At 39.5% G+C, this 10,887-nt stretch overlaps 1 protein-coding gene across 1 annotated transcript; it reads right to left on the bottom strand.

Moving 5' to 3' along the window:
- Positions 1-1,718: 1,718 nt before the first annotated feature.
- On the bottom strand, positions 1,719-8,335 carry LOC108680950 (gastrula zinc finger protein XlCGF53.1). The gene is made up of 3 exons (XM_018169882.2): positions 6,209-8,335; positions 4,353-4,534; positions 1,719-4,032 (listed from the first exon to the last, which is right to left on the bottom strand). Exons 1-3 carry the CDS (start codon positions 7,246-7,248, stop codon positions 3,677-3,679), a joined length of 1,578 nt encoding a protein of 525 aa, XP_018025371.2. The 5' UTR covers positions 7,249-8,335; the 3' UTR covers positions 1,719-3,676.
- Positions 8,336-10,887: the final 2,552 nt, after the last annotated feature.

Genomic DNA, 10,887 nt, shown 5'->3' with positions numbered 1-10,887 from the left:
GGTGGCTATAGGGGAAGCCCGATACAGATTGGAGTCTTTTTTCATAATTTTTAATAAGAAAAATAGGTTTGCTATACGAACCAAGATACTGAAGGAATTCCAAAAACCCTGCAGTTTGTAAGGCGGGGTTTCACTGGATTTCCATTGAGATCTATCAATCACTAAAAAGCAATACGTTGTATTGAACCTGATGCAAAACAGCGGGCCAAGTTTGAAGTTTCCAATGGACTTGTACTCTCCCAGTCCCAGGTATTGCCGCCAAAAAATTAACTATGTGTACTCGACAAAAGACGTGACTGGAACTTCAAAAACAATTGTTTTATGATTTGTCAACTGTAAAACATCTCATCCTTCGCTGGTTTGTTGACAACTTCTCAGTGATTGTGATTTGTGCATATTGTGTTAAGTCTCTCAAACTATTGCATCTCATCATTCTCATGCGAACAAATGACATCGCTGACACGTATTGCAGTACGTTGAAATTGATTAAGAGCTCGTTTATCATGTATTATTCATGCTATAATGAAGATAGCCGCCTCGGACGCCTGTTGCCGTGAGTGGAACCGCACATGAACGTGTTGAAAAATCATTTAGGCTACGAGTTTTGTCTCTAATTCCTATTAACGACAAAACTTTAGCAATTATTTATTTTGCGGATAAAATGCATGGTGATGGCATTAAAAATTTTATGGCCACTATCATAATTGTCAGCGATTTTTGAGTTTCAATATCGTGACAGATGACCAGACCGACTACCGTAGCCTATTAGTGACTTCTGAGTCTGACTAATATTAGGATTACCAGGAATTGCCATTACCGTCAGTTCCGCCATTAGTAGGCCTATATGCCATACGGTAGCTAACGGTGCGGAGCCCGGTAGACAGAAAAGCAACAATTTGAAATTATTTATTACCGGACTTAGTAATATGGCAATCTGAGCAAAAGTAAAGCCCACACGAATATTTTTTCTACCGTTACAGCTGATCACTGGGTCGTATCGATTCACACAACATAACTAGTCGGCGTTTGTTAACCCAAGAATCTATCCTAAACCCAAATGCCTATCCTTAACTGTCCAAAATATGTCATCAAATTCGTTCATTTCCACATTAAATTTGTATAATTCACGGGTGCACCGCTTGCGAATGTACGAGAACAACGCAACACGAGACACCGAACCTCACTCTCTCACTGCCTAACATCGACTGCAGCTGAATGTCAGTCATAGGGGGGAGGGAGGTGATGGGAGAGGGCCAGTGTGGTGCCTCGTGGTCCCTTTTCGTCTCAACACTTCTTGCTGTTATTGTAAACGCTTTAAAATAAATGACAATTGATCAGAACTGAAGTTTAGGAATAAATCACGTACATTACGATGAGTTCTTCTATGAAGTTAAAAATTTAATCTTTTCAACTCATAATAAATTCCCGATTACATTGTTGACCCTCCGAGTATGAACGCGTTCAAGAACAGAAAACAGACTAGATAACTAGATAAAGCTATGAAAAAATACATGTTTAGACTTGAAATGCCTAGCACCATATGGAACCCGGTGTAATTAGCTATTTCAAACTATCGTTAGTATTTAAGAAATCCGGTTGAAGGACATGCTCTTTGGATCTTCTGTGAACAAGTCACGAAATGTACAAGAATCGGCGACAGGCCATATCACGCCTACTCTTCAGCGCCGACATCGCTGTTATGAATGACTTCTAGGGCGCAAAGTAAAAAATATGATAATTTCAATTCATATATATTATAAAAGAGTTCGCTTAACCAAAAATTTCTTATGATACATAGAAGAAAGTATTGCACAATCGGCCGAACGAATCGTTTTTTTTTAAAGATAAAAAATCGGGACAAGAAAATTTTTTATACGGAGCCTATTAGGAAATAAAAGAACAAGTAATTATAAATAGTGTAGGATAACATATACCTAAAATTCTAACTCATTTAAGAGAATAAATGCATAGTTAATCCTTATTATTTACCACTATTTGATTATTCAGACCCTTCGTAACTTTTACCCGAAAGTAATTAGTTTTAAGCTATTTCTCGTGTTTAAAACAAATGAACCTCTCCAATAGTTCCCGGCGAGTCCTAATTAACCCGCCTGCTCAATCATAAAACATAGATAGCAACCCGAAAGGCAAATTTAAAAAATAGTACAATTTGAGTCAAAGTTATCGGAATTATCTGTGGAGCGCGTCTTACCGAAGCGTGAACGGCGGACCTCCCATTTACGCTAATGACTAAACTTGGCTGATGAAAAAGAGAGTCCATTGAGGTAAATTCTGAAGGCATATTCTGTTTTGGCTTCGAGTAATAGCAAGATTCTGGTAAACAAGCATTTGATATCACGTAAACCCACCTAAATGACTCTTAATAAATTATGTATCATCAACGATTGATCTACGATTATATTAAGTTACCTTATATTAATATACATTAGCCACATCAAGACAGGAGGTCAGGTCTAGCGGCGCCTCGTGGTGGAAGCTTCGTAGTGCAAGACAGGCCGGGAATGTCTGTAGCAGACTGTAGGCTACGCTAAACATGGGCAGAATGTTTGACTAATGCTTATAATTATTTGTGTCTCATTTCAGATGAGTGTGAACGTAATGAAATTACGAAATATTTCTGATAATTACCTTTGAACGGCGGTATAAGAAGACAGATAATTGCTGTCCGAATGAAAATAACTCTCGGGAAATGCGGCTAAATGAGGATCGCAACAGCATTAAATTTATTTAACTACGCTTACAATTAAAGTATGACATAAATAGTGTGAAAGTTGTAGCGTACGCTCGCTACACGACATACAGTATAGTGTAATTGGTCCACTTCTTCAGCTGTGATTTAACTATGTTATACGAGAAATACGACAATGACCTTCACAGCGTATGCTTATCGTTAATACTGAAGCTTCTGTATAATTATTTCTTCAAGTATCCAGAGTTCACATTTTTTTAAATCCTCCTCTCATCGCACAGATTATTACATGTTAACCTAAAACTTTACATGGTAACGTAACGCAAAGATAACCTAAAATTTCCACACTATCCTCCATTTACAAAACGCACCTTAGAAGCATGCATGAATTCGTCGGCCAATGGTGTCAGCGGTGAGCGAAGTTAGGGCTTCTATTGCGGTGGCGCGGGATTGTTATCCTGACTCCTGAGAGAGCGGGTGTGGTGCCTGGACATGACTCACGTTAGTCACAGCAAATCAGTCGATAGAGAAAGAAATCGCCCGGCACTACAAATAAGAGTTATTAAAAAGTTGTGTCAAGTTGTCAAGGAAAATTGAAGAACAAAGCTGACTAAGCTCCTTAGTCACTGCAATTTCTTTCTTTGTTGTATATTTTAGCGAGTAGGCTTGCTTTTCGATACAGTTTTGTCACGTAATTAGCGTGAAAGCATATCTGTTGAGAGATGACAGTTGGTCAACTTGAGAATAAATAAGAATTTGGGAATGATTTTTCTCCTTCAATAAGTTATTTTTTAATTATTTATTTATTATTATATTTTTTTTTTGTTCCAAGATCATTCAACAGTTGCTGCTATGTCATCTGTGAAAACATTGACGGTCTTTCGTGAATTTCTGCATGTAGTTGATGAATGATTTGTCAGTAATTTGACTTATTATGCAAACGAAACGTTACGTAATTCGAGGATCTTATGAAACGACACTTTCTCTTTCAAAAGCAAGTATTTTGTTATCTAATGACGATAACTGCTTAGCAGACGACGCCACGTGTGCACCGGTGTGCCCAGCTTTCACAGGAAAACTTCTGCAAGTTCTTGACTTCACAAGACTAAGGTCTCTGCCGCTGGTAGACGAAGTTTTACTCGTACGTCTACGACACGATGAAGATTCCTCGTGCTTGTACAGGTAGCTTTTAAGAGCGAATGTTTTTGCGCACTTGAGGCAGGTGAACGGCTTGATGGTGGAATGTGTTTGAACGTGCGCACGGAGATTGGACTTGTCCGCGAACGCTTTGCCGCAGTTTCGACACTTGAAAGGCTTCTCTCCTGAATAAGTAGGATTATTATTAATAATGTTTAAATATTGCACAAGAGAATAGAAACAGTTATCAAGCTGAATAATTTCCTTGTCTTATTATCATCAATGATAACACTATGCTCTTTTTCATTGCTTAACTCTATCGGCTGCAACGATTTTGATTAATGTTTTATATAAATAAATTAAATTTTACAATTTTTATTCATGAGAAAATATTAGCATCGTTTAAAAACACAATAATGATGAAAATATACGATTGTTACCAACTAGAGAACAGTCAGATGAGGGACTATTGTATTGTTCAGTGCATAAATGAGCGAGAACCGACCCGTGTGAGTGCGGATGTGCCCCTGCAGCAGCCATGGTCTGCTGAAACACTTGCCGCAGGTGTGGCAGCGGCAGCCCTGCGTGTGCGTCCTGATGTGCTGGCTGAGCGCCGCTGGGCTGAGGTAAGTCTTGCTGCAGTGCGGACACTTGCGGCCGCCGGCGCTGCTGCTGCGGTGACATTGTCTGCATGCAGTTCAACAAGGTTAGTTTTAAATACAATTTGAATAACTGAAACGATATAATGAAGAACATTATTATTTAATGATGTCTTAATATATGATTGAGAGCTAAAATGATTGGAACTTAGTAAACCTCAATGTTGCCGCAGTGGCAGTCTGTTATTTTGATTTATACGTGAATTTAAAGGACAGTGAATCGTCTGTGTTCGCGACGAAGATGACCAACTAAAGTAACCATAATATGTGGCATAATTGATAATCCCCAGGCCTCGTGGGGCCTGCTACAATACCTCATTTTGAACAGAAAAGTTCCTATCCAAAATACTTCCCTAGCGTCTCCTCTCGAATGACACTGAAAAGTGCTTGTCTGGTAGGATTTACTATACCAGAATATAATATAGTACGACCGATTTGCAACACACCGGTCAAACGAAAAACTCCATAATTGATCAAATATTTAATAAAATTTATTCTCAGATGCCGGCAAATATTTAGGGAATATATAATCAGAGCAGAGGACGCTGGCAGGTGGCAATGTTTGGTGTAGCGACAGGAGCGTTATGACGGGCGCCGCGGTCACGTCATGCCTCCATGAGATACGACGGTCTTGCGCGCTAACTCTAAGTTTCTTTTCACTGAGCAACGAAGCCACAATATTTATATACACTTAAAAACTATAATACCCATGAAAGTTTAATGATTTGATGTATTAATAAAGGTTAATGGCAATCTAGTCTTGATAAAAATATGCTTAACAATTTGAATTTTTTCTTGATCATCTGATAATTCAAATGATTCATTCACTGTTCAATGAAATTTTTTATTCACATGTGTTAAGCACAGGTAGTGCGTCTCATTAGACCGTCGTGCATTCATTTATCAGGAACGATTCTTTTCCCAAGAAAGTCTAGATCTTTCAGTAGGCTAGGTATTTTCATGCAATGTTTTGAATGTCAAGTTTATGTATTTTACTAATACAATATATATCGTAGGTGTTCATAACCTCTACATAGTCCGAAAAATATCTCCAAATTAACAGATCAGCAGAGCCAGAAGGCTTTTAAATCAATATCAAGAGTGCGCAGAAGCTTTTATCGGAACCCGTAGCGCTCCGAAGCAGCGAATGAACACCTGCGAGCCTTCATTTTTTTTCTAGGAAGGAAGAGCCGACCATACCGAGGGAAGCGTTTCCTCCGGAGGGAAGAGTGTATTTATGGCAACACTGCCAGGGGTGCTGTCGGCGAGAAAAAAAAAACGCGCTGCGAAATGGAGAGAGGTGTCATCTTGCAAGAAGGTTTTTATGATCAACTTCTTAGCGGAAACGTAAGCGAGCTGTGATCTTAAAGAGTGAACACGCTACAATCTTCAACGTGACATCCAAAGAAGATCAGAATGAAACGTGGAATAAAGTGCTCGTATCATACCAATAAGTAAAATTTTTGCGAGTCAAAAAATGAAGAAACTATTGCATATATGCGAGTTGTTCGATTTGTTTAGAAGAATTTGTGATTTTGAAGAATTTATTAGATTTACGAAGAATTCATCATGCAACTATGTAACGAAACTAATTTAAAAAAAAACTTAGATAAGGAACGTCGGAAAAATATCATGACTTGCAGAGTTTCAGCCATCACTGACAAGCCGTTCTTTCTCTACACGGGGCACCATGTCTACTCACCGGTGTCGCGCAAGATTTGACGAAGTTGAGTAAGCTCGGCCACATTCAGGACAGCAGTAAGATTCTTTGCCAATTTGCGATGAAAATTTATTTGGACTTGATGATGCAGAATTACTGTCAAATAGCTCCTGAATGCACTTGGACGCGAGAGTTTTTGAATCGTCTGTGCCAGGCAGCGGAATACTCGAAATATTGTCAATCCCGTCACGTGATTTGCCGTAAAGTTTAGTGAGGTCGTTGGTTTGGCACTCAGATGACTGGTCAGAATTTGTGGGACTGGATGATTGACAAGGTGAGTTGTACTTCTCCGGAGAATTTTTGATTTGTACATCCATTAAATTGAACAAGCAATTTTGAGAAGTACCAAGGTTCAAATCTGCCTTGGAATCTTGCAACAGAATTGCCTGGGTTAAGTTCCTTTTACATTCGTCTGGTTTTGTTTCTTCATTGGAATGTACATCGGCTGGTGGCACACTAGTGAGATATAAATTGGGATTCTCAACGTCTATGTGAACGATATTACCGTTGAGCGGGAAACGTTTATGCAACGGGACTGCCCACGTTATACTTTCATAAGCGTTATGATTTCTGATCGGCGTAGCCTCCACAAGCGCTTCGAATCCATCCGCTTGTCTAATATCCGTAACAGTACGAATACTAAGAATATAGCTGCCAGCGTCACATTCAAAAGAAGACGAGCCCTCATGACAACAAAGTTTGTTGTTCCTGTAGGAGATTCCCTTGCAAGAATCAAGAATACTTTGGGTCGTTCCGTCATCAGTTAAAATGGCGCTTGAGTCGCCTGATTTTCCTTCTGTCTGCGTAGCAACGCATGATTTTAGAAAATATCCTGACGCGTGGGGCGATGATCTACTATTTTCGGCCCTGTAATCAGCAGGGCTCACGTCTCCTATCTTTTCCCTTACACACGAGGGAAACTCAGCAGCCATAATGGCCACCTCTGCTAGAAAAGACAAGGAATCTTGTGGCAATTCTTCTGTGACATCTGACCGTGCATGCATCCCGGCCACTTCGTACATGTCGTTTACTCAGCAATACAAGTTACTAAGCCAACTTGATTCTTTGAAAAGAGTAAAGCTTGAAGTTGTTAAGGAAACAGCAATTTCTAAAAATTTCGAAGTAAACTTGTTCCTTTGTTGGTTTAAAAGTTGAATTTGGTTATTGGAATGGCAAATATCATTAACGACCCCGAAATTTCCACTGCTATATAACGCGTATGTCAAGTCTTTGAAATGTGGTAACAGCAACAAGAAATGGTAGTCCGTTCAGGTAGTTCTTGAAGCCCCGAATGAAGTTTGCTTTGGGATCAAAATTACTTCAAGATTGGGACTTTAATTCGAGGTGTTATTCTGCTTGCGTGGGAGAGGCAGGGAACTTCACAGAAGGACGCAAGCCCTCGCGCTCAGCAGGGCACTGACATCGACGGATGCTGCAGGCGGGGCGAGTGCCAAGAGTCCCGACGCTGCTCCTCGTGGTCGGCCGTCATCAAAGCACAGAGTCTGCCTTTATTAATTATGTGACGCTGGTTAGGTAAAACAAGAGTGATGATGATGGATCCAATGACGTTTAATGTCTTTAAATTCAATTATAACTTCTAATAATAAATCGAATCAGAGATTGATTGACTACATCCACAGACAAATAATGCGGTTTGTTTGTCATAAACATACCACGAATTGGAAGATAACATAGATCTAGTGACATCCAAATAAATTATTTGCCGATCAAAATTGCAGTCGTTAATTTTAATTTCACGGTCTGCAATTCAATCATTGATTTTTAGAATGAATGACACAGCGATTTTGAAACCTTCATTATGTTTTCAAAAACCCAATAGTTTTCGTACTTTTCACTGCCTGTCACTAGCTGCAATAGCAAGAAGTCTCGGGGCAGCTGCTTATTACAAGCACAGGTTTATTGCTCTTTCGTATGTTGTCTGGACCCTCGTTTGTGCAGCAATTTGTACAGACGTTTCGTCGGTAGTTAGCGACGACGAACTGAAATATAATTCACATAGGAAACGTAGGGGGACCAGCGTAATAAATGTGCTACAGAAAAAAAACAAGTCTTTGCTTCCGAATTATACTAGGTGAAATCTTCAAATTGTTTTATATATTAAATGATCACACTAAATTGCTTTCCAAGTCGATTGGTTATTTGATTAATGGTATATAATCGAGGTAGTTCTGGCTATAGTTAACCTACTCGAATAGTTAATTCAAGATCCATTCGATGAGCCACTGAGCAGAGAGGAGCACCCGTGAGACGTGACAGCGCCGGGAAGCAACTGGTGGAGGGTTGCCCTCACACCTAGCGCAGGGCGGTCGGTGGTTGGTTGCGCCGCCACGTGTTGCGACCAAGTCGCTATTTCGGGCACCTGCGTCGCGTGCGCGGTAAGAAGAAGCGACGCGATGGCCTGCGCTGCCCGAATCGAAACAAAGAAGCGCGCAGCGACGCAAGCAAGTCTAGGCATATGATATATATTATATATATCATATGATATGATCTATGATACTAGTTTGTTAGCTATCGCTATTGCTAATACTATTGCCGCTCAGTAGAGACACGATGAATGAAACTGCGTGCCTCTAACGAAATAATAATGAGATAAAGGCTTAGTAAGAGAAAACTCGCGCTGAGAGAAATAATAAAACAGAATGTCAACATAACAATAAATTAAAATTAGACTCTGCTGTTTTATTCAAATAATGAGATTCATTGCAGGTCTCAACGTACACAAATGTAAGCGATTCGAGATGAAAATACTCTCGTATATATAAGGATGAATCAACGGAGGCGACAAGAAACAATTCTTTACTTTTATTATGGTAAACCGTTTACATGTGACACGGCGGATCTCAGGCATTGCTCCGCTCGAGTCAGATCGTACAAAGATATTTATTCTTAAATTTGATCGCTCGCCGTATAATACAGTAGTAATCTAAGGATTTGGCCAATCAAAAGCTTAACGAGTTAGAAAGGCATTATAAAATGTAAGCGTAAATGAGAAAATTGCGACAGCATGAAGAATTGTGCGCAGAACTCGCTAAGAGTTGCGTTAAATCAGGGCTGGATATTTAGAGATACATTGTACCAGTCAACTGGTTTTCCTTCTGTGGTCTTAAATCTATAGTACATATGGGCACTGATCCTCAAATTTATACAATAGGCATAATCTGACGGCAATTTAATATTTTCGAGGCCTCTGAAGAAATTTACACTTTGAAAATTATAAGAATTGAATAGTAAACGTTAATATTCAATGTATAGGAGAGGATTACGATTGAAACATTTTCCATAGATACTAGTCACTTCTGAATTAATGAAGAAACATCATAGAGCAGCACGTTTTGAACACAAATTAAGAAGCTCCAGCGCGTGAGGCAGAAAAACCATGGACGCATATAATCATGCACGCGCTACAAAAAACTCCACTTGAAATAATTTATTTGTTTTGGTTTAAATTTCTATCAGATACACATTACATGTTGGCGCGTCAGCTCTCACCCTTAATACATGTTGCGTGTTGGGCAACCCGTCAAATTTTCAGTGCAACTATATAATAAGTTACATATTGCCTATTTTCCATGCAATCAATTATGTGTATAGTTATATGATAAATGAAGGGCACCTCGGAATTCTATATATATTTGATAGGAGCACATAGAATATCGGTTTCATGCAGATCAAAACAAATTTGCAAATCTCAGCCACCAGCCGTCCGTATGTTAATTCTAAGTGATCATCTTTGCTTTAATGTAGCGGCAGCAGCTCTCACGGTACGAAGTATTTTACAAATGTCATGCATGTGCGCTCTATAGAAGGCATACTTCAACATATAGTATTCATATTCAGCAAGTCAACTCGATAAGTCAATTCGACAAGTCATGCTGTATTTCAGTTTTGATCCACAATATTGATTTTGAAGATCTATTTTAGCGAGGGTCTGCGGGCCGTAGTTTGGAGACCTCTGGCCTAGACAATGGAAGAAGCACTACAGGATAAGCATTTCAATCATACCAATTCCACAGAGAGTTTCCGTCAATAAAATTGAACAGACAACACAGCTTCCTGGACTTTGTTCTTCATTTAAAAGAAATCAGTTTCAAGACTTAGCATCGAATTTTTTGTAGATAATAAGAATCTAGAGACTGGCCTCAAAAATTGCATCACCTGTTTAGTGACATGATATATTGCACTGCCCAACTCACAGGCTACATATGGGACTACATTAACAAATAAAATACGAGGCACAGATGGAAGTATAGTGCACGTGGTCCAATTGTTACTAGTATTGTTTCGGTCAGCAAACGAGAACAAATTCAGGCTATTATTTGCGACACAAAAATACACGATTTGTAGTGTGCGACTGTCTGGGGCACAAGTTTCCTATAACAACAAATCATGCCACGACAGCCACTCTCATGTACATAAAATCTGGTACAAAAATAAACTAAAATATTTCTTGGTCCGTAAAATAAGTGCGCTGCCAGTGCCGGCAAATATGAATGTTATCCTCACATCCGCAAGTAAGCACGATGACTTGAAGAATAAAAATAAGGATGTTGTGAGATGGCGCTGCAGTGACGCGGGGTGGACGTGCCGTGTGCTCGTCACGAACGTAAACTATTAGACGGTGCAGCGTTGGGCTGCAACGC

Source organism: Hyalella azteca, unplaced genomic scaffold (genome assembly GCF_000764305.2).
Source record: "Hyalella azteca isolate HAZT.00-mixed unplaced genomic scaffold, Hazt_2.0.2 contig7447, whole genome shotgun sequence".
NCBI classification, from domain to species: domain Eukaryota; kingdom Metazoa; phylum Arthropoda; class Malacostraca; order Amphipoda; family Hyalellidae; genus Hyalella; species Hyalella azteca.
This window is presented reverse-complemented; position numbering and strand designations above follow the sequence as displayed.

Bases quoted from the DNA above. Each gene is read 5' to 3' on its own strand.
- LOC108680950 (XM_018169882.2), bottom strand. From the start codon at position 7,248: ATGTACGAAGTGGCCGGGATGCATGCACGGTCAGATGTCACAGAAGAA. The intron at 4,535-6,208 runs GTGAGTAGACAT...AACTGCATGCAG, and splicing joins TCAAATCTTGCGCGACACCG to ACAATGTCACCGCAGCAGCA. The intron at 4,033-4,352 runs GTCGGTTCTCGC...CTACTTATTCAG, and splicing joins GCACATCCGCACTCACACGG to GAGAGAAGCCTTTCAAGTGT.